Source organism: Erinaceus europaeus, chromosome 12 (genome assembly GCF_950295315.1).
Source record: "Erinaceus europaeus chromosome 12, mEriEur2.1, whole genome shotgun sequence".
Lineage (NCBI taxonomy): Eukaryota > Metazoa > Chordata > Mammalia > Eulipotyphla > Erinaceidae > Erinaceus > Erinaceus europaeus.
Genome location: NC_080173.1, coordinates 53,995,297 through 54,018,804, shown reverse-complemented (window position 1 = coordinate 54,018,804; position 23,508 = coordinate 53,995,297). Strand labels below are relative to the sequence as shown.

Genomic DNA, 23,508 nt, shown 5'->3' with positions numbered 1-23,508 from the left:
TGAAGTCTGGGGCTGTGTTTCCTGATGTAGAGACCCCCCACATCAGGAAGATTGTTTCCCTATCATTCTTGGGGTGTTCCAAGTACCAGGATCATTTCTTGTACCCACTGACGAACATCCCCCTGCCCCCCACCTACCCTCTACCCCCAGCCTCCTTTCTTCACAACCCTCACAGTCTGGGGGTGGGAGATAGAAGAGGTTCCCTCCACCTCATCACTAATTCTTGACTGGAACCCAGCCAGTCTTCCCAGGGCCGTGGGCTCAGGAAGACTTGTTTGCTGTTCTTTCTGGGAAGAACAAATCTCCAGTGACTTCCCTGATAACCACAATCCAGCCCCAGCAGAGGGTCTGGCCAAGCACCCAGCAGAGGCAGAGCAGCCTTGACCAGCAGCTGGACCAACCTGAGAAGGTGCAGGCCAGGGGCCAGGAACCCTGAGCTCTGGTAGCTCTCAGGCCAGGCCAGCCATGGCTCATGAGCAGGCTAGCAGGGGCCAGGGGTAAAACCTGCCTGGGAGAACAAAGAAAGTTAAGTTTTCTGCTAGGCTGCCTGAAGTACACACACACACATCCAGTGCATGGACACAAGTGTGTGTGTGTGTGTGTGTGTGTGTGTGTGTGTGTGTGTGTGTGTGTGTGTGGAGTGATGATTCTCCCAGGCCATGTGGGTGGCTGGGAGCTGGAGGGGGGGGAGGGTTGACCTAGTCCTCCCACTGGCTCCTGGCTACTTTGTGGTCACTTCTGACATCTGGTGAAAGTTCACAGCTGGCCAGCTTCCCACATGGCCATTTTCATTTTCCCTCTCCAAGATTTGGGGGCAAAGAGCCCCGTGCTCCTCCCCTATCCCACATAAAGGAGCTCCATGGCTGCATATGTGAATTTGCTGCGTTTCTGCTAAAATGCCCCCATTTTATCGAGTGGAAAGAGACTAGGAAAGAAACTCACAGAACTACGAATGATACCTGGGTCCCTGGGCCATACACAAGCCACATGCATTTTTTCTTCTCTGCTATTTAATGTTCATCACTTATGTTTTTTATGTGTAGGTTTCAGGGGGTGATTATACAGGATGCAAGGGGCAGGTGACAGGGAATGTGGAGCTCACAGCCCCTGGCTGGGGGGGCTAAAAGGGCTCCATCTCAGCCCAAAGGGTGGCAGAGGGAGCCCAGAACCAAACACATGCTAAAACATACTTGCAACACCCCAAGCCCCTCCCCAACATCCATGGGGAAGGGGAAATAAATAGGCTCACACTTGGCCCCACTCCTCCTAAGCATAGGTGAAGGGCCAGCAAGTGAGCTTTCTCCTCCCAACACAGGCTGAGTTCAAATGTTCAGCGCTCCCAGTCCCTTCCACTGGGAGGACCCTGGCTGGGGTAGGGATGACCACCTGTGCACGCCCTGCCCGGCATGATCATGCTAAACAGAGGGAAGCCACATTCATTCCAACATCAAGCAGTACAGAACAGACCAAGGAAAGGGTCTCAGGACCCCCCCCCCATGACCCCTTTCTGGTACCAGGCTAAGGAAGACAAAGTCCTAGAAGACAGGGCCCTCCAAACTTGGGGAGACCTTCTGCAGGCCACCGTCTAGCTTAGTTCCTTCTCACTTGTCTTTGCTATAACCTTCATGCCAAGCCCAGATGGTCAGTGGGCAGGCAGGGTGCATTCCTCCATGTGCAAGCCTTGGAAGACAAACACCAGCTCCAGCATCAGCCTCCTGGGCTGGTCAAACCTGAGGGCAAGGGAAGGGGCAATCACAATTCAGTTCCCTTCCTCACTTCTCTGGCAGCTGCCCTGGGCAGGATCCAGTCCAGCCAGAGTGAAGGAACTCAGGAAGAAAAGTGTGCTTGCTCATCGTGTGTGTGTGTGTGTGTGTGTGTGTGTGTGTGTGTGTGTGTGTGTGTGTGTGTGTGTATGTCGCTAGTGGGTGATCCTTATTCTGACCCCAGGACTGACTCCAGGGAAACATGTCATCTGTGTTGGCTCTGGGTATGTGCCAGAACAGGGCATCAACATCAACCCCATGGATGCCATGCAGACATGCCCAAGGGCACAGGCAGAAAGGAGCAGCACCCCTTTCCACAAACCCAGCACCTGCTCAGGTGATGGTGAATCTATATACCAGGCCTTGTGGGGAGCATCTCATTCCCACGGGACTTGGATGGACCGGGAGGTGGGGTGGACTGGATTTGGCTTTGAGTCATTCCCCAGAGGGATGCTGCCACACAAGCAAACTGGAGGCCTATGTCCCCTGCTCAGTGAGGAGGGGTCCAGCCCACATCTGACCCCCCTATTATTGGATGGCTTTGGGCAAGCCACTGCCTCTCCCTGGATCTTGCTGTCCTATGTGTAAAATGAGAGAGTGGTGGACTGGATTTCAACCTCCTCTTCCAGCTCCGTCAGGCCTCTGGGCCTCTTCACCTTATGCCAGAGGGAAGAGGGGGAGGGGGTTAAGGGAGGGTTTAGGCCGCTTAGATATCCCACCCCCCAAGTTCACAGTGTAGAGTCCATGACTCTGGTTTCTCAGTCTCTCCCTCTGAGTCCTGGGACTTACTCACCATCCCTGGTGTCATCACCCCCTCCCAACATATGACACCTGCTGAGGTGAGAGGGGCTGACCCACCTCCAAGTATGGAGAGAAGGGAGCAGAAGGCCTGACATGGGGGGGGAATGGGGTGGCCAGGTAGGAGAGGCAGCAGGGGCTCTTCCAGCACAGGAGAGGGAGGGTGACCAGAAGTGAGGGGGGCATGTGGGAGCAGTGACAGAGCTGTAGGATTCAGGGGCCAGAGCTCCACAGCCCTGCCCAGAGGAGCTCAGCTCTGACACTGGCCCTTGGGGATCAGCTGGAACATCAGTCGCTGGAATGTTGGGGCAGGACAGGGGCTCCTGGGTGAGCTCACACGGGGGACGTGGCTGTGGACTCGCTGCACAGACTCTCCACAATGTCGGCTCTCTGGATGCTGCGCAGGGCAGCCAGGAGGGCATCAAGCGTCGCGCTGTCTTGGGTGGCCCAGCTGGTGAGCAGGGCGCGGACCGGGCAGGCCTCATGGGTGAAGGAGTCTATGTGCTCAGGCTGGTAGCCCAGCACTCGGGCCAGGTGCTGCCAGGTGTCCCCCGCAGAGCCGTTCAGCAGCTTCTCCACCTCCTCCCGCTTGGCCGGCGGCAGGCTGCTGTACATCCCTCCTTCACCCTTGAGGGCTGCCAAGACCCAGGGTCAGTCGGGGCTACCCAGTGGCCCTCTACCCACCCCACCTCCTGGGGTGGACATGGGTGCTGGCATAGGATCCAAGAAGGACCAAGGCATTTCTCCTCTAATCTGGGAGACTCCTAATGCCCTGAAGGCAGAGGGCTGCCCAAGAAGATGAACAGAATGTGTGAGGGGGTGCTGACTAATACCCCCCACCTGAGACTCTGGCACTACCCCCTTCTCCACGCTTAGCATAAAATCAAGGCAGAGCAGGGCACAGGTCTGCCCAGTCTCAGACTCAACCGCAGCAAGTGTTCTGGAGCTAGGCCGTGGGGCCACTAATTAGGGCACATCACTAATGACTGCTCCCCAGAAGTCCAGGGCAGGAGGCTAATTGCAGCCACTTCAGGGAGTAATTAACCCCCCCAGGGGGGGGGGACAATTAGTTTGATGAGTCTGGACGCTTAATATGCCAAAGCCCTCACTCCCCAGGTCACCCCAGCCTTTCCACCTACACTGAGGATGCCCTTAGCCAGCTCCTGAAGTAGCCCTTGCTCCTGCCTCATTCACCCCTGCCCCCTGCTTCAGGGCCCTGGCCCGCCTTGCTGCTCACCCTGGCCTGCAGCTGTCTGCGTGTGAGGCTGCTGGTCATGCAGACTCTGGCTGTCCACAGAGATGCCACTGTCGCTGTGGAGCTTTTCTCCTTCAGGTGGGGGCGTCTGGTTCACGGGCCGGCTGTTGGCTCCCTGCTTGTTCTGCTTGCAGCTGTTCCACCTGGAGCCAGAGGACAGGCCCAGCCTCAGTGGGGAAGGGGCACACTGGCTCTGTGGCCAGGATGTCTTGTGTCCTGACGCGTGGGGCTGGGGGCATGTTAGATGCTCACCCCTCACTCCCAGACACAGTGCCCAAGGTTCTACCCAACGGCCCAGGCTGGGTACATGCTCAGGCAGTGAGCAGAGCACAAGTGCAAGACCTCCCAGGAGCCCCACTTTTCCTGGGCTGTCCTAGAGCACTCCCACATGTGTGCAGGACTAAACACAAGGATTTCCTCTGCTATTATAAGCAATAAGAAAAAAACTAAAAACAACATCAATGAGAGGCTGGTGGACTACATTATGTCCCATCCATATTATTGAATGAGTGGTTACAAATGATCAGATAATCTATATGTCTTAAAGAAAGCCCTCCCGAGGGAGACTAAGGGGGGAAAAACCTGTAGACTATGAAGTGTGATCCCATTGACTCTTAAAAAAGAATGTGCATTTATGTACAGAAAGGTCAATATATGTGTATTTGTAAGTGCTCAAAAAACAACTGGGAAGGATCCATTCCAGAGCCTGATGGGGAGAGGGGTAGAGACTGGGGAGATAAAAGGGTTTTTTTACTTTTTGTTTTAAAAGACTTTGGTCTTGTTTGCATATTGCCAAACAAGAATGTATTACTTTGATGATTTTCTTGTTAAAGAATGGAAAAGGCACTTGAACATGTAAAGTGCCTCCCAGGGGTTTTCACATTGCTGTGTTTCTGGATGTGAGGGCTGTGGGATCCCATGGGTGACAAGGAAGGGAGAGACACCATGTATCCAGATAACCTGGGGTTCAGAGAGAGGGAAGGGAGAGGACATGCCGGTAAAGAAGGAAAGGAGGAAGAAAGGAAAGGAGGAAGGAAAGATAATAAAAGCACTGTGCTTAACTGACTAGGAGGCAGTGGGGAGCAGTGTGGGAGTCGGGGACAGGACAAGGAACACTCCTTCTCTATCTTCTGCTGGCCTCCTGTGCCCTGGGGTGGGGCAGCTGATGGCAAAAGATTCAGGGAGGGTTCGGTTTGGAAGTGAGTTCAAAGGAAGATGAATTTTCAGGGAAATACTGTCATAAGCCCCACCTCCACCTTCCAGTGAGCAAAGGCCTCACCCTCTCTCCCTTGGGCCCACTCTCTCACCTCTTGAAGGCGATGTAGGCCACCAGCCCCACGACCACAGCGGCCAGGATGGAGCAGTAGACGGGGATGAGGTTGTCGGTGGTGCCTCGGGTCACCACGGGCTGAGAGCTGCCCATCACTGTGGTCACCACATTTGCCACTGTGCTGGCTAGGACATCTTGATCTGGAGGCATCTCAGGTTCCTCGGTGCTGGGGAGTGTGCCTTCGGAGTCCTCTGAGGGAGTGGACCGTGTGGTCCAGCGGCCAGGGATCTCTGGGAGAAAAGGCTATCGCAGTGAGGACCCGATCCCTCCAGACCCCTCCTCTTATGCTCTGTCCCCCTTTCAGTGCCCCCTACCTCACTCTAGGTACTTGTGTGCCCAGCAGTCTGCACAGGGTGAGGGCTGGGATGGTGTGTGTGGTGACATTTTAAGAACAGAGATGTGGGAACCTAGAGACAGGAGTCTCCTTCAGCTTCTTATATGACTTTGGCTCAATCCCCTCAACTTTCAGGCAGGACTTCAATCTCCCCATCTAGAGAATGGGGACACTAAGAGAAATCGTATCTAAGCAGTCTGACAGGGCAGGACAGCTGTGGCCAAGACTCCTATTTGGTTTCTCCTCAGTACTAGAGGCCTATCGAGGGGCTACATGTAGAGAGAGAATGAGAAAGGGCAAGTCCCAAGAAGCCTCTAGCTGGAATCACTCCAGAGAAATGCTGGAACTGTTCTGGGGCTTCGGGTCACTTCAGGTCACCCCAAATCCCCCTGTCCTAAGGAAGGACGAGGGTATTCAGATCTGGGCAGAATCCACCCTTCCCCACACTGCCCTCCTTTATAGTCTCTGATGTCCTAGTTCCAGGCTCAGGAAGGATGGGGGGTGCCCAACTGGCTGCTCCCCTCCAGCCAGTCCTTGGACAGTGACCAGCCTCTGCTTCCTGCCCCACGTGGTCCCCACACCAGATCTTGCCACCCAGAGAAGACAGTGCCAGCTAGCTAGGGCCCAGCATGGGTAGGAGCAGTTGGCTGGTGGAGAGGGGACCCACATAGCTGGTACTGCCCACTGCCTCAGGGGAGGGAGACTGCCATACCACCCACCTTGGGCCTCTCGTGCCAGCTGGGCATTGCCAGCTTCGCTGGCAAGAGACGCAGCCTCTCCTGGCACCAGTGGGTGGGATTTTCCATTCTGCCACCTTGAAGGGGCCATGGACCCTGGATGGCCTGGGGGTACCTGTCTGGGCAAAGTTGTCTATTACTTCTGTCTTCACTTCCCACGCCTGGGGCAGGGAAGGGACTCAAATGGGACATGCCACTGGGGTAAAGGGGAGGGCATTCAGTTCCCCAGCTCAGCCCCACCCAGTCTGCCCACCCAAGCTGCCCACTGGTTTCCTGAGCCTCCTTGGTTCAAAATGAAGATGCTTCAAAGGCCCCTATTTTCAACACCTTCTGAGGGGGAAGGCCCCCAGATGTGAGTCTGGAATCTATTTGACTGGCAGTGGGGAGGGAGCAACATCTGCTGCCCCATCCTGCCCTTCCCCCACCTCAGTCCTGGGAATGGATGGAGGCAGTGGAACAGGAAGTGGAGGAGACACAACCCTGTCTTGTGGCAGCTCCTAGATAAGGCATTAGAAGTAAGAGATCTCTGGGGAGAAGTTTGGGACTGCTAGGGAACAGGGTAAGTGGAAGGGGAGCCCAAGGCCTGAAGCAGAGATGCAATTCACAGGGCAGGACACCAGACCAGTGGTGTGTATGTGTGCATTGTATGTGCTGGGGTTAGGGATTTGTCAGAAAGTCTGGCCATCACAGAGACTAAGAGAAGGTGGCAAAAGACAGAGCTGGCTGAAGACAATGCTATCCAGGGCATTTCCCCTCATCTCTCCAAGCCCCTTTGATGGGAGGTGGTGAGGATGAGATCCAGATGTAGCTGTGTCCACTAGCATTCCAACCCGCTAAGCCCTTGGCAGGTCCTGACAGCCATTTCCGGAATGGGAGCTGTTAAAACTTGGGGGTGGAAAGAAGGACTCGGATACTCTTGAACCTAAACTTCACTGGGGCAAAGGGGGTTTGGATTTGTGCCCCTGAAATGTGGGTGAGTCACCATGTTGACACCTGAAAGTACATGCAAGAAAGCACAATACTCTTGAGGGGAGGGAGGCAAGAGAAACAAAATCCATTTCCTGATGGGTCCGTCTGGCCTGAAGCGGACATCTAACCCTTGGAGGTTGGAATGAAAAGAGAGAGGGGTAACCAGGTAACTAAAGGGTGCTGGGGAGAGGGGAGGCACCCTTCTCCTTCAGGGTGCCTAGGAAAGTAGGGTGGCATCTGAGAGGAATCAGTGAATGCCCCAAAAGGCAGGGTTCACCCCTCCCCCCAGCCACCATCTTTCCGTGCTCTAACCTCACCCCTAAAGCCCCACCAGCTGGTCTGGACTTGTCCGAGGAATTGTGCCACCTGCCTGCTGCCGGCAGCTGAACCGCCCTCCCTGCTCTACCCTGCTCCTGACGCCACTTGCCTGTCTCTTGGCCCTAGGCAATTGCCAAGGGAACCTCCATGTTCTGCAGCTCATCCCTTGCCCCCACCCCCCACTCCTTCATACATATATCTGGCCTCTGCCCAGCTCAGCAGCCCTCTCCACCCTGAGCTCCCTGTGCCTGAGATCACGGGAGGAAGGCATGGGTGTGCCAGAGATCTATTCACTGGAGACCAAAGTGGAACTGTGTTATCCCCATCAGAATGGGGGTGGGGGTGTCCCTTAGAATGAGGTACAGAGAGTATCCTTCATCAAGTTGGGGCAAAGGCTCTCTCCCAGACAGAGTCGGGACTCACTAGAAGAGGCACTGTACTGCTCATCATGAGGGTGCCTTAAGGGTTAGGTTCCCAAGGGAACAAGCTAAGTGACCCAGGTTGGTGTCAACCAACATCAGACACCAAAGAGTGGCAGCAGGGCGGGGGTAGATAGCATAATGGTTATGCAAAGAGACTTTCATACCTGAGGCTCCAAAATTCTAGGTTCAATCCCCCACACCATAACAAGCCAGAGTTGTGCAGTGCTCTGGTGTTTCTCTCTTTTTCTCTCTGCATCTCTCTCAAAAATAAAATAAATAAAATATTTAAATAAAAAAAAAGAGTCTGGCAGCCATGGTGCTTCCTCCTCCTCCCACCCCAGGATCTGCTCCTTCTCCCCAGGGCCCCAAGCCTGGCTAAGGTGAGAACACTCAGCACCCTTCTTGTGCAGTTGGGCTTTGGAGCCCCAGTCCTGTTGCTCCCTGTCATTCTCTGTCCCAAAGCCTCTGCACCCCACAATCTCCTTATATGTCTGTCCACCTTCATCCCTCACTGGGGTAAAAGCTAACCAAGACCGCTGACCCTCCAGCAATGCCACAAATCAAAACGCTCTCTGCTCCATGACCAGTGAGGAAATTGAGGCCCAGAGACAGGAGTGGCTGTCCCTAAGTAACAGCACTCAGACTCAAGTGACAGGGCAGATCCCAGGCCCCAGAGTCATAAATTACCCAGACCAGGCCTCAGAGTTAAAGGGTCCCAGAGCCTGAGGGTCTTCAAACCACTTGCTGTTAAGAAAGCCAGTCTCAATGGGTATATATATATATATATATATATAAGTCAATTCATATCTGTGACCTTGGGAGAACTACCACAGTTTCCAGTGGAGGGAATGGGGACACAGAATTCTGGTGTTGGGAACAGTGTGGAATCATACCCCTGTTATCTCATATTTGTAAATCAATATTAAATCACTAATAAAAATAAATTAAACAGAAAGAGAGAAAGAAGGAAAGAAAGAACACCAGTCTCGGGTCTCACACTTGCCCTCACTGTGCTCTGGACACAGCAGGCAGTTTTGAGCTGCTTCTCTTCTGCCCCATCCAATACCTGGCTGGCAGCCACAAATTAATAAAACCCTGGAAAACGTGCTAGGATGTAGCAGCAGAGTACTGGGCTCACAGCTAAGGGCTCTCCAGACGCTCTGCCCAAAGAAGGAAATAAATGAAAGATGAGAAGGACCCATGGAGAGCCACCTCTTTCAGGAGTTTCCTGCAGTTTCAGGAAAGGTGGGCGTGGGCTCAAGGTCAGAGAGCTGCCCATTGCCCCTTCCCCCTTCCCCCTTCTCTGCTCACCCTCGCACTCTGCGTCGGCCCAGCGTGAGCATTCGCGCAGCTGGCGCTCGGTGTCCTCGCACACGGTACAGGGCAGGCACGGGTCCACGTGGTTGGCTTCGTCTGAGTACGTGCCGTCGGGACACTCCTCGCACACCGTGTTCTGCTTGTCCTGGCACGAGTACACGAGGCCGGAGCCTGCCTCGCACACTCGGCACGCCTCGCAGCGGCCCGTGGTCTCATTCTGGTAGTAGCCATAGGCGCAGCGGCACACGGCGTCGTCAGCCTCCACGCACGGTGCCGACATGCTCTGCAGGCCCACACACTCGGTGCATGGCTTGCATGGCTCAGTGGCACTCACCACATCCGAGAAGGTTACACCTGGGGACGGGGCAGATTGATGGGGAAGGACAAAGAGAGCTTAATTGCCAACCCTTTGGGCACTTGGGATACAGGGCCTGGAACTTCCCCCTCTCCCCATTGTAACCCTTCCCAGGTCTTTTAGTCTCACCCCCCCTTCCCTTGAGTCTGATTTCTAATCTGTGCAAGCCAGTGGCGGCGGACTAAGGAGGGGGGCCAGCTGCTAGGCCTCAAAGCCCTGGCAAATTCTTTTATCGAGTTTCCAGCCCTGCACCTTATTCCCAGCATGATTAAGCCATAATCTGAGCGTGGTTTCCGCCCAGCCCTCCCCGGAGGCCTTAACTAGGCTTTGAACCCAGCCTGGGCATGGCTGGTCTTCACTAAGGAGCCATCCGCCTGGGCTGCCCTTCCATTCCCTTCTGCACAGCTGAGGGCTCAGGTGTGGCCAGTGTGGGTGTGCCTAGGGTTCCACAGAAGAACTGCCCACCCATGACGCTACTAGGCTTGGCTCTTGAGGGTAGGGGTGGGACTCCAGGCAAGAAAGTTCAGTCCATTAGGAGGGACTGAAGCTAGAAAGCAAGAAGGAACTGTTTATCTAGTTCCCTGCCCTTTAAAATGGCATCAAGGGGGAGATTTCCAAGCTGCCTGACTCATGCTCTCCTAATTAATGAGTGTGAGCTTTAGAACAATGGCAAGAAGGCTGGGGGAGGCCAGGGTCCTCTCCTCCTCGAGCAGGAGGAGAAAGACATGGGACCCTTCCAGCCCAGGGTGGAGAACTCTGCCGGCTATAATCAGGGAGGATTCAGCCTTGTTCCAAAGGCAAGGAGAGAGCACGGATTGAGGAACCTGAGATCCAGAGCAAGAGAGTGCTCAGAATGTGGAAACCAAAGTTGAGAGACCAGGATCCCACTGGAAGACAGTGGAGCCCTGAACACAGAGTCTGCTCTCAGCCATCTCCAAAGGCATCAAAGGACAAGAGGGAACATGGGGGAACATTATCTTAGGGTTGGGGTGAGGATGGTGGAGCAAAGGCAGAAATGTCTGAGAGAAGTGAAAGGAGCAACAGTTGGGCAGTTGAGGGGGGTGGAGGGGGAGAAAAGACAGCCAAGGGCCCAGAGGAGGGCTTCCCTTCTGAATTAGTGCTGGCAGTGCCACCTCCTGTATTTTTCTTTCATATATATTTGTTTAATTTACTTATTTTGGGTAGAGACAGAGGGGAAAGGGAGATAGTGAGGGAAAGAGAGACACATGCAGCACAGTTTCACCACTCGTGAAGCTTCCTCTCTGCAGATGGGGACAGAGGCTTGAACCTGGGTCATTGCTCATGGTAATATGTGTGCTCTACCAGCCCCTCTGTGTTTCTTTTCTGGTGATACAACAGATCTGAACTCAAAACCTAACTGCATTGCTTATTGGCTATGTGAATCAGGCATTTTGCTCAACCTAAATTTTTTCTTTCTCTGTAAACTTGAGCATTATTTCTCTAGTCTTGGCACAGTGATAGATACATGCAACTCCATTGTAAAGCAGGAATTGTGTAAAAGCGGGGCCCTCTGAGGTGACAAGTAGGTGACAGGGATGTGGTCAGACATCAGGAAGGATCTCAAACATAAACAGCCAATGGAGGCATCCTGTTTATATATACACTGTATATATACTGGGAACTGGCTGGTGGGAGTGTGGCTGGGAGGTGGCAGGGAGCTAGGTGTGTCACACCGGGGAGGGCCCTAGATATGGGCAAACACAGAGAATTAACGGAAGACTCCTGGGAGAGGGTTTTAGGAGGTGGGGAAAATGTGGTCTTTCCTTTTTTGGCAGAGAATGAAGGCAGCAGCTTAATGGGCTTCCTTGTGGAAACGTTTTGAGGAGAGAAGGAAAGTCCGCTGGGGTCTCCATCTCATAAAGTGTGCTTGTAAAGGTGGCCTGTTTGTGCAGCTGGAGGGGGATAGGGGCAGGAGGGGGGGAGGAAGGGAGAGGGAGGATTCCTGCTAGGTGCTCTGGGTTGTACTCCAGTCCTGTCTTTCTCCTGTTCACCAGAGGTCAGAACTTTCCTCTCCTGTGCTTTGGAAAGAAGGAAGTGTGTGTGTTGGGGGCCTTGTAGTGCAGTGGGTTAAGCACACATGGTGCAAAGTACACAGAGTGGCGTAAGAATCTTGGTTCAAGCCCCCAGCTCCCCACATGCAGGGGGGTGGCTTCACAAGCAGTGAAGCAGGTCAGCAGGTCAGCAGGTGTCTATCTTTCTCTCTCCCTGTCTGTCTTCCCCTTCTCTGTCGATTTCTCACTGTCCTATCCAACAATGACAGCAATGACAACAACAACAACAACAATAATAATAACAACAAACACAACAAGGACAACAAAAGGGAAAAACAGCCTCCAGGAGCAGCAGTTTCATAGTGCAGGCACCGAGCCCCAGTGATAACTCTGGAGACAAAAAAAAGAAGAAGGAAGTGGGGTCCCATCTGGGAGACATAGGGTCCAGGTTGGAGAAGTTTGGGGTGGGAGTCTAGAAAATGAGTCTCTAGGGGGGTCGGGCGGTAGCACAGCAGGTTAAGCACATGTGGTGCAAAGCTCAAAGACTGGATCCCAGTTCGAGCCCCCAGCTCCCCACCTGTAGGGGAGTCGCTTCACAGGAGGTGAAGCAGGTCTGCAGGTGTTTGTCTTTCTCTCCCCCTCTCTGTCTTCCCCTCCTCTCTCCATTTCTCTCTGTTCTATCCAACAATGATGACATCAATAACAACAGTAATAATAACTACAACAATAAAACAACAAGGGCAACAAAAGGGGATAAATAAATATTTAAAAAAAGAAAGAAAGAAAATGAATCTCTGGCCCCCAAGGAAGTCTCAGGTAGGTAGTCTCCCTATGGTAGCTGAGGGTGCTCCAGGCCCCATCCCTAGAGCCTCTGGAAAGCTTCCTTGGGCAGAGCTTGGGAGGAGGGTAGCCACACCCTCTAGGAGTCCCCCAAGGTCAGCCTCCTGGGCAGCCAGGATTGTATGCTCCCCCTCCCCCAGACATAGTAAGTTGTAGCCACTGATTCTGCAACACAAATGATATTTTCAGCTGGTCCTAGTGGCAGCTACTCCTCCCCATGAGGCCACACTCTTCCACTAGGCCTCTCCATAGGATCTGCAAATTTCCTTCATCCACTCCGCCCTGGGCCTCCCTGACTGGGTAGGACACCCTGTCAGAAGACAGTGTCCTTATAAGGCATGTGCTGGGTGTCATCCCCCCTCCAGCCCAGCCCTCCCCGGGTTGCACCCCTACTCACTGTCCAGGCAGGGCTCGCACACGGTCTGGTTGGCTCCGCAGGGCTGGGCCACACCTTCACCCAGGTTGCAGGCTTTGCAGCACTCACCGCTGTGGGTGTACAGGCCTGTGGAGCATGCCTCCTTGGCCTCACTGAGGGACCCCTGGGTGTGGGGAGAACAGAAGGTCAGAATGAGCAAGAGAAAGGCAGGGGGATGGCTGCTGGGGGGATCAAACACCCCCTCCTGAAGCGCTCTATTGGAACCATGTGGGCTAGCATGAGCTCACCGGGAGGCATTATGCACATCAAAGCTGGGGGAAGACAGGCTGTGTGGGGCAGAGCACTGCTGCAGGCTGCTGGGGGCTGAGGTCACAGCCTGGGACACCAGCCCAATGCAAAGGTCAGCTTGGGATTAAAGCAACTCCCCCCAAACCAAGGATGTACCCTGTGGGGAAGGTGGCCTGAGGCCAGCGGGGGGGGGTGGGGGGGTGGGGGGGGGGCCTTGGGCAAGGCATCATGAAGGGACAGGTTGCAGCCTGCACAGGGCTCCAGGCCAAGGGGGCCGGTAGGAACTGAAACCTAGCCCAAAAGGAACTTTGCTGGTAAGCTGCACACCTGTTTCAGTCCTGAGGGGAAGCGTTTTTTCTAACAAAAGCTAGCAGGGCCATACTTCAGATCCTTAATTCTACCATTCCACAGACTAGATACAGAAAAGGAGGGCTCTGTACCCAAAATGGAAAGCAGCAACCTGGAAGGCGGGACAATGAGTAGAGCATCTGACTTGTGAGCATAAGGTCCTGACTTCGATCCCCCATATCACATGTGCCAGAGTGATGCAGGGCAAGCGCTCTCTCTCTCTCTCTCTCTCTCTCTCTCTCTCTCTCTCTCTCTCTCATAAATACATAAAATAATAGCAAGCAAACAGAGGGGAGTAATGTCTTGGGTCTAGGACTTGCCTGCCCCAGAAGTCCTGCCCTGCCCTGCTTTCTCTCTCTCTGAGTCTTCATCTTGGCACTGACAGGCATGGAGACAGCTCAGGGCCTGAGCAAAGGACTGGCCGCTCACACGGCTGGCGCCAAGACAGGAGAAAGAGCTGCCTGTTATAAATGATGAGAAAGTGATTGCTCTCCCTACCCAGGAGTCCTGCTTCACTCCGCCAGGGTTTGATTTCCAGCCACCAGCCCTCCCCTCCTCCTGCCCCCCATGCAGCCAGTGGGAACCAGGGGAAAGGGGAGTCAGATTCCTGCCGCCTAGGCATCTTTGCTTATGGATGGAATGGTTTAGCACCAGATTCCCTAGAGGAAGGGGCTGCTGGCAGTTTGCTTTATATTTCTGTTCTTAAAAAAAAATCATAATGTCTAATAAAATTCCAAAGCCTGTTTCCCTGGCCCCAGACCATGCTGCTCCCATTTCATGCTGAAAGGAAGTTTGGGTTCTTGGGTCACGGGACCAGGGGAGTTTGCAGGGTCATTTCCACAGTGACTAGATCCTGAATTCTCACTAGAGTATGATGGAAGCAGGAGGATGGACAGGTTAGATGAGTCTAGGAGGCAGCCTGTGGTTCTCAGAGCAGTGGGGAGGGTGCAGGCAGAATGGGGGTGGGGAGGTGGTGGCTTGTGTATCTCCTACCAGGTGGCAGGAGCTCACAGTGCTGGGAGCATCTGTAGACCACAAGCCTTGTTGAGGGGGAGGCTCCAGATGCACCCCCCCCATCCATCCCAGTTGCCCATCCAGACTTCAGAAGAGTCTGTTTGAATTTCTTTTCATCCTTAAGAGCTCTGCTTAGATGTGCCTTCCTTGAAGAAGTGGTCCTGTGGCTGCCACCTCTGCCAGATGGGACAGAACTGCCCTGTGACAAGTTCCCCCGTGTTCACCCTCTTGTCTGATCTGACACTTTACAGAGTCCAAGTTCCCTCTGTTCACCCTCTTGTCTGATCTGACACTTTACAGAGTTCACCTCCTCCCCACCTTGTCAGCTCCCCAAGGGCAAGACTGTGGCTGCCCCAGGGTTGAACACAGTACCTGGCACATAGTAGGGACCTAACATGTATGTATGTTAATGGAATTTACTAACAGGACAGTAATATATGCCCTCAGTTAACTGCAACTTGGGGGAGTGACTTTCTGGAAAGTTCACTTTCCTGAGAGTCCAACCTTTGCATTTTCACTTTAACCCTAGTGGCTGCACTTTTTCTCTGAAACACACCTTCCCGATTCCCTCATGACTCAGGGACTCAATATTTACACCAATGATTATTCTGGGCTGCGGTGCAGTGAAGCTCTCGTGTTCTTTATCCCAAATTACCATACTTGTGTGTCTTTGAGTTTTCCTTGTCAGCTTTTTGTTATTTTTAGGTTGGGCTTTTTTCTGCCTTCTCCCATCCTGTCAAGATATCAGTTGTCAATTCTTGCTGCTACCAGAGTAAACTGAGCAGCCCCTCCCCAGCACTCTAACTTACTAGGTGGAGCTGAAGCTTCAGAAACTGGAACCAGACTTGGTAGCAAGGGGGATAAATGAGTGTAAGCAGGATCTGGGCCAGGAGAGGGCAGTGCTCTGAGTAAAAAAGTGTGAGCTCCAGTCAGGTTGGAGCCCAGTGGGAGAGTGTATGTTTTGCATGTGCAAGACCTTGGATTCAACCAACCCCTGGTCTCTACTGTCCTGAACTTTGGCTTATCATTCTCACCTGAATTCCTGTGTCTCATCTCCTCATTCATGACAACACCTGGCTCTTAGGGCTACTCTAAGCATTGCATGAGTGCCACTCATATGTCTCAGGGTCCCTCTTTTTTCTTTTCTGAGGTCTTTCTAGCTTCCATGGTGGGTTTTGGCCATGGGTAGTAGAGACCTGGGCTATGGGAAGTTAAGGGTTTCTTTATGGTAGTCACAAGTGGTATGGAAACATACACTCCATTTATTTATTTATTTATGAGAAAGATAGGCAGAGAGAGAAAGAACCAGACATCTCTCTGGTACATGTGCTGCCAGGGATTGAACTCGGGACCTCATGCTTGAGAGTCCAGAGCTTTATCACTGCACCACATCCCGGACCACCATATAACCCTTTCTTTCCTTCTCTCTTTCTCTTTCTTTCTTTCTTTCTTTCTTTCTTTCTTTCTTTCTTTCTTTTTCTTTCTCCCTCCCTCTCTCTCTCTCTCTCTCTTTCTCTCTCTCTCTCTTTCTCCCTTCCTTCCTTTCTTTCTCTCTCTCTCTCTTTCTTTCTTTCTTTCTTTCTTTCTTTCTTTCTTTCTTTCCTTCTTTCTTACCAGAATGCTTGTCAGCTCTGGCTTATGGTGGTGCAGGGGATTGAATCTGAGACTTTAGAGTCTCAGGCATGAAAGTCTCTTTGCATAGCCATTATGCTATCTACCTCTAACCCTCTCTTTCTTAAATATATTTATTTATTCATTCCCTTTTGTTGCCCTGTTTTACTGTTGTATTTATTATTGTTGTTGTTATTGATGTCCATCGTTGTTGGATAGGACAGAGAGAAATGGAGAGAGGAGGGGAAGACAGAGAGGGGGAGAGAAAAATAGACACCTGCAGACCTACTTCACCTGCTTCAATTGCCTGCAGGTGGGGAACTGGGGGCTTGAAACAGGATTCTTACGCCGGTCCTTGCGCTTTGCACCACCTGCGCTTAACCCGCTGCGCCAATTCCCTATACCTTCTTTTAATGCAAGTGGTGGCTGGCTCAGTGGCTTCATGAACCACTACACTTTCCGACTCCCTCCTCTTTCTTGAAGCATGTTCTCCCTGCTGCAGTCTCGCCCTCTATTCTCTCTCCTAAGCCTTGTATAGGGAGTTGAAACCATGTAATTAGTAACCATGTGTTTCCTTTGCTTATTTTATTTTGTATTTCAAAACAACCCAGGTCTGCTGCCTCATACCATATTATTTTGGGTAAATCTTCAATCTCTCTAAGCATTGACTTGTCTAGCTAAAATATTGGGTTGGGTTGGGTTGGGTTGTTAACTGTGAAAATGAGATGAGGGCTGAGTGGAAAACATTTTTGTACAAAAGACTCTCATGCCTGGGACCAGGTGGTGGTGCACCTGGTTGAGTACACACATTGCAATGCACAGGGACCTGGATTCAAGCCCCCCTACCCTCATCCCCATCTGCAGGGAGGAAACTTCACTAACAGTGAAGCAGTGCTGCGGGTGTCTTTCTTTCTCTCTCACTCTCTATCTCCCCTTCCCCACTCAATTTCTCTCTGTCCTACTGAATAAATATGCAATCTTTTTTTTTTTTGCCTCCAGGGTTATTGCTGGGGCTCGGTGCCTGCACTGTGAATCCACTGCTCCTAGAGGCCATTTTTTTCCCATTTTGTTGCCCTTGTTGTTATTGTTGCCACTGATGTTGTTGTTGTTAGATAGGACAGAAAGAAATCTAGACAGGAGGGGAAGACAGAGAGGAAGAGAGAAAGATAGACACCTGCAGACCTGCTTCACCACTTGTGAAGCGACCCCCCCAGCAGGTGGGGAGCCGGGGGCTTGAACCGGGATCCTTACTCCAGTCCTTGCACTTCAGGCCACATGTGCTTAAACCCGCTGCGCTACCACCTGACCCCCAAGTAAATGTTTTTTTAAAAAGACTCTCATGCCTGAGGCATCAGAAGCCCCAGGTTCAATCCCAAGCACCACCATGAACAGTGCTCTGTTTTTTCTTTCTCTGTGTATCTCTCTCCTTCATTAAAAATAACTTTTTGGGGGGTTGGGTGGTAGTGCAGAGGGTTAAGCACACATGGTGGGAATCGCAAGGATCAGCATAAGGATCCTGGTTCAAGCCCTCTGGCTCCCCACCTGCAGGGGAGTCGCTTCACAAGTGGTGAAGCAGGTCTGCAGGTGTCTATCCTTCTCTCCCCGTCTCTGTCTTCCCCTCCTCTCTTGATTTCTCTCTGTCCTATCCAACAACAATGACATCAGTGATAATAATAATAACCACTACAACGATAAAACAACAAGGAGAACAAAAGGAAAAATAAATATAGAAAAAAATTTTAAATAAGTTTTTTTTTAAAGGAAAAAATGAAATAACATATAAATGTATCTGGTGTATATCAGGAGTTTGATAAATATTGCTTATCAGAGAAATGTCTTAGAAAAAGTGAGCTGCTATTCCTGGGTGAAAGGAGGGGAGAGTTTGGCCAGCCACAAAGAAAGGAAACCATCAAAGATTCAGGGGCAAGATGAAGATGAGGTGAGATTTATACACAGAGAGTCCAAAAGAGGCACAAGGGCCAAAGAATAAAAGTTAATTAATTCAGCAACTATTGACTGAGCATTAAGCTAAGGGTTTTCAATGGGACATGGTCTCTGACCTCTGTGGGGAATCACCATCCCACAAGGAGGAAGAAATATCACCCAAGACAGCTTTTCCAGATGTCAAAATGCCCTCACTCTCTCTGACAGACAGGGAAACTGAGGCATGCATACAAAGTGGTCACTCAGCTAAAAGTCACCTGATAAACCGTCCTTGCCACACCCTCTCTAGATCTAAGGGGTAAAATACTTCAAAGCAAGAGGGATGCCCAGGACTCAGGTCAATTGCCTTAAAATAATTAATTTACCAAAAAGCCAAATGCATTTGCTTGAGATTTACAAGATAAACAAGTTTAGTGCACTTCTTCATTTTATTTACTTATCTATTTTTACTAGAGTACTGATCAGCTCTGGTTTACAGTGGTGTGGGGGATTGAGCCTGGGACCTTGGGGCCTCAGGCATGAAAGCCCTTTTGCATAACCCTTATGCTACCTCCTCTGCCCTAATTTTCAACTTGATGGACTTTACCCCACTTTTGAGAATGTTTACAATTATTTTTCCCATTTCAAGACATTTTAGTGAATATACACTTAGATTACTTTTAAAGAACGTTGACACTATTTTTAAATTGAACAGAATACCACACCAGAATAGTTGAAAGTGTATGAATGCTTCAGAATGATGAGCCCTAACTATTCACATCTATAGCAGAGGTGAACAGGACTATGAATTGGTACCATAGGGTTGAGGTTTTCAGACATGGAGGGCCAAATAAAAATCTGGGCAGGTCCTGACCCATGCGTTGCCACAGCCCCCCCCCCCCCCGAACTAATTACTAATTATTAATGGGCGGGAGTTTAAGGAAGGGGAGGGGGTCTCTGTTCTAAATCTGTAGTAAAGGGGCATAAGACAAGTATCTAATCTCCAGGGCCAGCAGCATTCAGGTTTTGTGATCTAGAAAGCTAGGGGTGGAGCCTAACAGAGAGGAAATAGTAAGCTCTAGGGCTGGTCAAACCGCTCACTTGGACAGTGCGTTGTTTTGCCCTGTGCATGACTCAGGTTGAGTCTAGCTCCCACTGCATTGAAGGAAACTCCAGTTCTGTGGTCTCTCTCCCTCTCGCTCTCTCTCTCTCCCTCTATCTCTGCCTCAGTCTAATTTTTTTTTTAAAGTAAGCTCCAAGCCAAGTATCCTGGCTTCCAAAGATCTACTAGCCATTTAGCTCCTGCTGAGTAACCGAGGGAGCCTTGTTTTGTGCCTGAAAGTCTGGAAGGTTCAGCTCCCTGAACTATACAATGGAAATTACTAGATACTCTGCTGGGACCTTGGAAAGATTCAATAGCGCAAAAAAAAACAATAACCTAGGGCAGTGCACATAGTAGGCACTCAACAAATACCACTATTCTCGTTCCCTCACCCTGCACACTTTTCCCCCCGCTCCCCCCCCAAGAACCTAGGTGCGTGAACTGGAGCGGGCCGGTACACCGGGTGGGGGGGACCCCTTGAGCCCGGGAGTGGTCTCCCCAGTACAGCCGCTCGCGTCCTCTCATTTGCTGCCTCGGCTGCATCCCTATTAGGCGTATTAGCCAGCCGGCGGCTCCGGTTACAGACGTCTGAATGACAAAGTGCCTCCATTACCAGCACGGCCCGCCTGCAGACCCGTCGGGATGCGCTCTGGTTTCAGCACTCTCTCGCCGCGGCCCAGTAAGAAACTCGTGTGGAGCCAGCCAGGAGCGAGCGGTCCTGCGGCGGGGCGGGACGGGGCGCAGACAGCAGGTACTGGAGCTCCCAGGCCCTCCACACCCAGTTCCCTCCTTCCTCGCCTCTTCTCTGGTGCTGCCCAGACCTCGAGCCCTGCGCTAGTCTCCATTGCTAGTCCCATCCACCCCACCTCTCACGCCACCCAGCCTCCTCTCGGGCAAGAAGCATCTCTACCCTCCAAGTTAGTCTGCAAAACGCGTCCAGTTTCTCCCAAAGAAGCCACAAGTACTGACAGCTCCAGGAGCTGAGCTGCAGAGAGTGGGGCCAGCGCTCAGAAAGGATCTCTGCTCACCCCAACCTCCCTCCATGCCCCCGTCCCCGGCCTAACTCTAGGGACGGTAGCAAGCCTGCCTTCCCTACCCCCCCCCCCCACCATGAGAAACGCAGCTCTTGTCCGGAGCTGACCGGCCACAACTGTCCGCTTTATGAGTATGAAGAGGAAAGAGGACCGAGGTGACCACTAACTGAGACTGGCTCAACTTGCTGGGACTGGCCAGATCGTTTAAACGTGCAGCGTCTCGGTCTCTCCACTGCAAAGCTTCCTGGGCTCTCCATTCACAACCACACACCAGGTCACACCTGAACATCTTGTGGGAACTCAGATGCTAGTGCGGACGGGAGGAGACTGAGCGCCTCAGTCTGGTTCAGTGGCCAATGGCTTCTATAGAAAGCCGGGCGGGGCGGGGCGGGGCCGGACGGGGCGGTATTCCCCTGCCTAGGAGCCAGAGCCTAGGTAGCCGCAGGACAGATGCTCAGGCCGCTGAACTTCACCGGGGCCCGGGGGGTGGAGTTCAGAGCCCCGCACGCCAGCAGTTTAGGGAGGAGGGAGGGGAGAGGGGCGCATCCCTTGCTCCGCAGCGACCCCTGCGGGCCGCCTCCTTCTGCGCCCTGGAGCTGCTCGCTGCTGGGACGTTTTGCGCTGCGCGTCTGGGAGCTCTGCTTCAAGCCGCGGCAATCTGCGTCGAAAGAGTCTGAGGGTCGCGGGAAGGTGGGGATGCGGGAGGACCGGAGATGTGGGTTTGCCCCGGCAAAGTGGGCACTCCCTTCCCAACCGCAAGTCCCCTAACTGGGCGAGGCCGCGAGAAATAGTGTGCCACGAGCGCGGGGACTGTCCGTGCCTCCGCCCTACTGCTCTTCTCGCCCTACTGGCCCTGGGCAAGCAGACGGGACCGGTCACTTTAGGTTCCGCTCACCTTGCTCAGTCCTCTTGCATTTTGCTTCTATCTTTTCATCTCCCTCACCGCCGTCCCTTTTCTGCTTCTGCAACCCACTTCTATTATCTTCACCGTCCCCAACCTCTCCCTCCGACGCCCCTCCCCCCCATTGTCTGGCCAGTCACCATTGTCCGGTGCCAGGTCTCTTCTGCCTTCAGTCTCTCCAACCTTCTCCCCCATTGTTCCACCCCCTTCCTCCCGGACCTCCAGTCCCAGCTCCGCTCCTCCTCACAGCACTCGTCCCCATCCTAATTTCTCCTCCCCTGGCCCCAGTGCCCTCTCGCTACCCCCCGGAGATGAAAATGCTCAGAAGGATGACCTCCGCGAGGTCCGCACATCCAAGCGCGCTCTTCCCAAGAGCCCAGACATCCGAGAGCCCCCTCCACACGCACACCCCTAGCGGTACCCGAGGACCGGCACCCCTCTTGCCCGCATCTCTGCCCTGAATGTCGGGGTCGCCTCTGCGCTCTGACAACCCTGGACGCCGCTCCGTGCATCCTGTCATCGGAGCTCCTCTCCCGCCATACGTCCCTAGCATCTGGGACGCCGACATTGTGCCCTGCTTTCCCTCGTGGAAACCTGAATCTACCTGGGTTCCAGTCCCGCAAAATGAGCGGACTTCCCTCCAGCCTGCACTCACCCCCAGGAGGAGCAGCAGCAGCAGGCGCGGTCCGTCCATGGCGCAGCCGGCGGCACCTGCACTCCTCGCCCGCCTCCCGCAGCCGCGCTCGGCTCCCAGCTCCGTCGGCTCCGCTGACCGATGGGGCTGCGCTGCGCTCTTTTGCCCGCCCCCGGAGCTGGCCGCCGCTCTGCTCGCTCTGACCGCGGGCGGGCGGGGCTTGAAGAAGCCAGTGAGGCGGCCCCGCCTCCTCCCCTCACAGCCCGCCCGCCCCGGAACCGCGCCCGCCCGCCCCGCGGCCTCGGGGAAGGGAGGGTGTGCGGGCAGCCGCGCCCGAACGCCGGGCCCCGGTTTCTCTGAACCTTGGCACTCAGAGACACCCCCCTTCCGCCCCGGTACCCAAATGCCAGGCCCCAGCTATGCACCTCAATCCCGGGTACGGTGGGTTCAGGTGCCAGGGCATCCTGGGCGGCTCTTGTTCCTCTCTGACTACAACCCCGGCTAGTTAACTCTTCCATCTTCCTCTACCTCTGACCTCGGCTTCTTCCAGGCACCGGTTCCTTACGCAGCTGTCATTAGCAAGAAAGCTTCCAGCCGCCCGCAGCCTTCACCCCAGTCCTACCCCACCCCGCCCCCTGCCCCTACCCAGTCTAGGAGGTTCTCTGTACAAATGTCTAGGGTGGCCCGCAGCGGGGACATTCAAGGTGAAGTCCTCACTTAAATTCTCAAAAGATGGATTCGTAGAGCTCACAGAAGTGCACAAAAACCCCATAATACAGACACCAGCAAGCTGAGATATCCGTGCACCTGTGTGCTCACATTTGCCCATGCCGTCCTCCTGTACTCGTGTAAGTCTGCACGCTTTACATCGCTATGTGCTTGCTCAGCATGCACACTCACTATACATGTGGTCATGTACGTACCTATGAGTCACACATGCACGAGCATGTGTACTCTCACCCCAGGAAGCCCTCACATGCTCTCATACAAGTGCATACACATATAAATGACCATACGTCCATACAGACACAGGTGCATCCTTGACAATAAAGGTTTCACTGGAGTATTTCCACTGAGCTAGACACAGGCAGACATTATAGCTTTTACTTAAATGTCCAGTACCTAGTAAGTGCTAAATGAAGGTCTGTAGAAAGGAAGCTGGGGGAGTCGGTCGGTAGCGCAGCAGGTCAAGCCCACGTGGCACAAAGCACAAGGACCAGTGTAAGGATCCGGATTCGAGCCCTCCCCCCTCCCGCTCCGCACCTGCAGGGGAGTCACTTCACAAGTGGTGAAGGAGGTCTACAGGTGTCTTTCTCTCTCTCCCCCTCTCTGTCTTCCCCTCCTCTCTCCATTTCTCTCTGTCCTATCCAACAATGACGACATCAATAATAACTACAACAATAAAACAAGGGCAACAAAAACGAATAAATAATAAAAATAAATATTTAAATAAAAAAACAAAGTTGGATAGGCTTGTGTTCCACCTGCCTATCCACTGTGTAGATGTCCCAGGATTATACTCGGAGTGCCCTAGAAGGCTTGGCAGGTGAGAATCGCTGCCTGTTCCCACTCTTTCCTGCTTCCCAGACATAGACGATTCTAGGAGCGCAACAGGAAAGTAGGGAAGTCTGCATAGCCCAGCCTGCACCCTGACCTTGACACTGTGTAGAACTCAGTTTTGACTTTGAAAAAAATAGTACCACCCTCCAACATTATAGGAAGAAGGGGGAGGTCAAAGGCACTGGCAAAGAGGACACACTAGCAGTTGATGTATAACTTCCAAGACCAGCTAACCATACATTCATGGGGGGGGGGGGGAATCAACAC

The 23,508-nt window shown here is 52.9% G+C and overlaps 1 protein-coding gene across 1 annotated transcript; it reads right to left on the bottom strand.

Moving 5' to 3' along the window:
• Positions 1-720: 720 nt before the first annotated feature.
• NGFR (nerve growth factor receptor) lies at positions 721-21,876 on the bottom strand. Its single transcript, XM_007525630.3, has 6 exons — positions 21,703-21,876; positions 12,848-12,989; positions 9,238-9,597; positions 5,124-5,376; positions 3,799-3,959; positions 721-3,196 (listed from the first exon to the last, which is right to left on the bottom strand). The coding sequence occupies exons 1-6, from the start codon at positions 21,739-21,741 to the stop codon at positions 2,895-2,897; spliced, it is 1,257 nt and encodes a 418-aa protein (XP_007525692.1). The 5' UTR covers positions 21,742-21,876; the 3' UTR covers positions 721-2,894.
• Positions 21,877-23,508: the final 1,632 nt, after the last annotated feature.

Coding starts and splice junctions, on each gene's coding strand:
- NGFR (XM_007525630.3), bottom strand. CDS start 21,741: ATGGACGGACCGCGCCTGCTGCTGCTGCTCCTCCTGGGG. Junction 12,990..21,702: donor TGCTGCTGCTCCTCCTGGGG/GTGAGTGCAGGC, acceptor CCCCACACCCAG/GGGTCCCTCAGTGAGGCCAA. Junction 5,377..9,237: donor GGCCGACGCAGAGTGCGAGG/GTGAGCAGAGAA, acceptor CTTTTCTCCCAG/AGATCCCTGGCCGCTGGACC.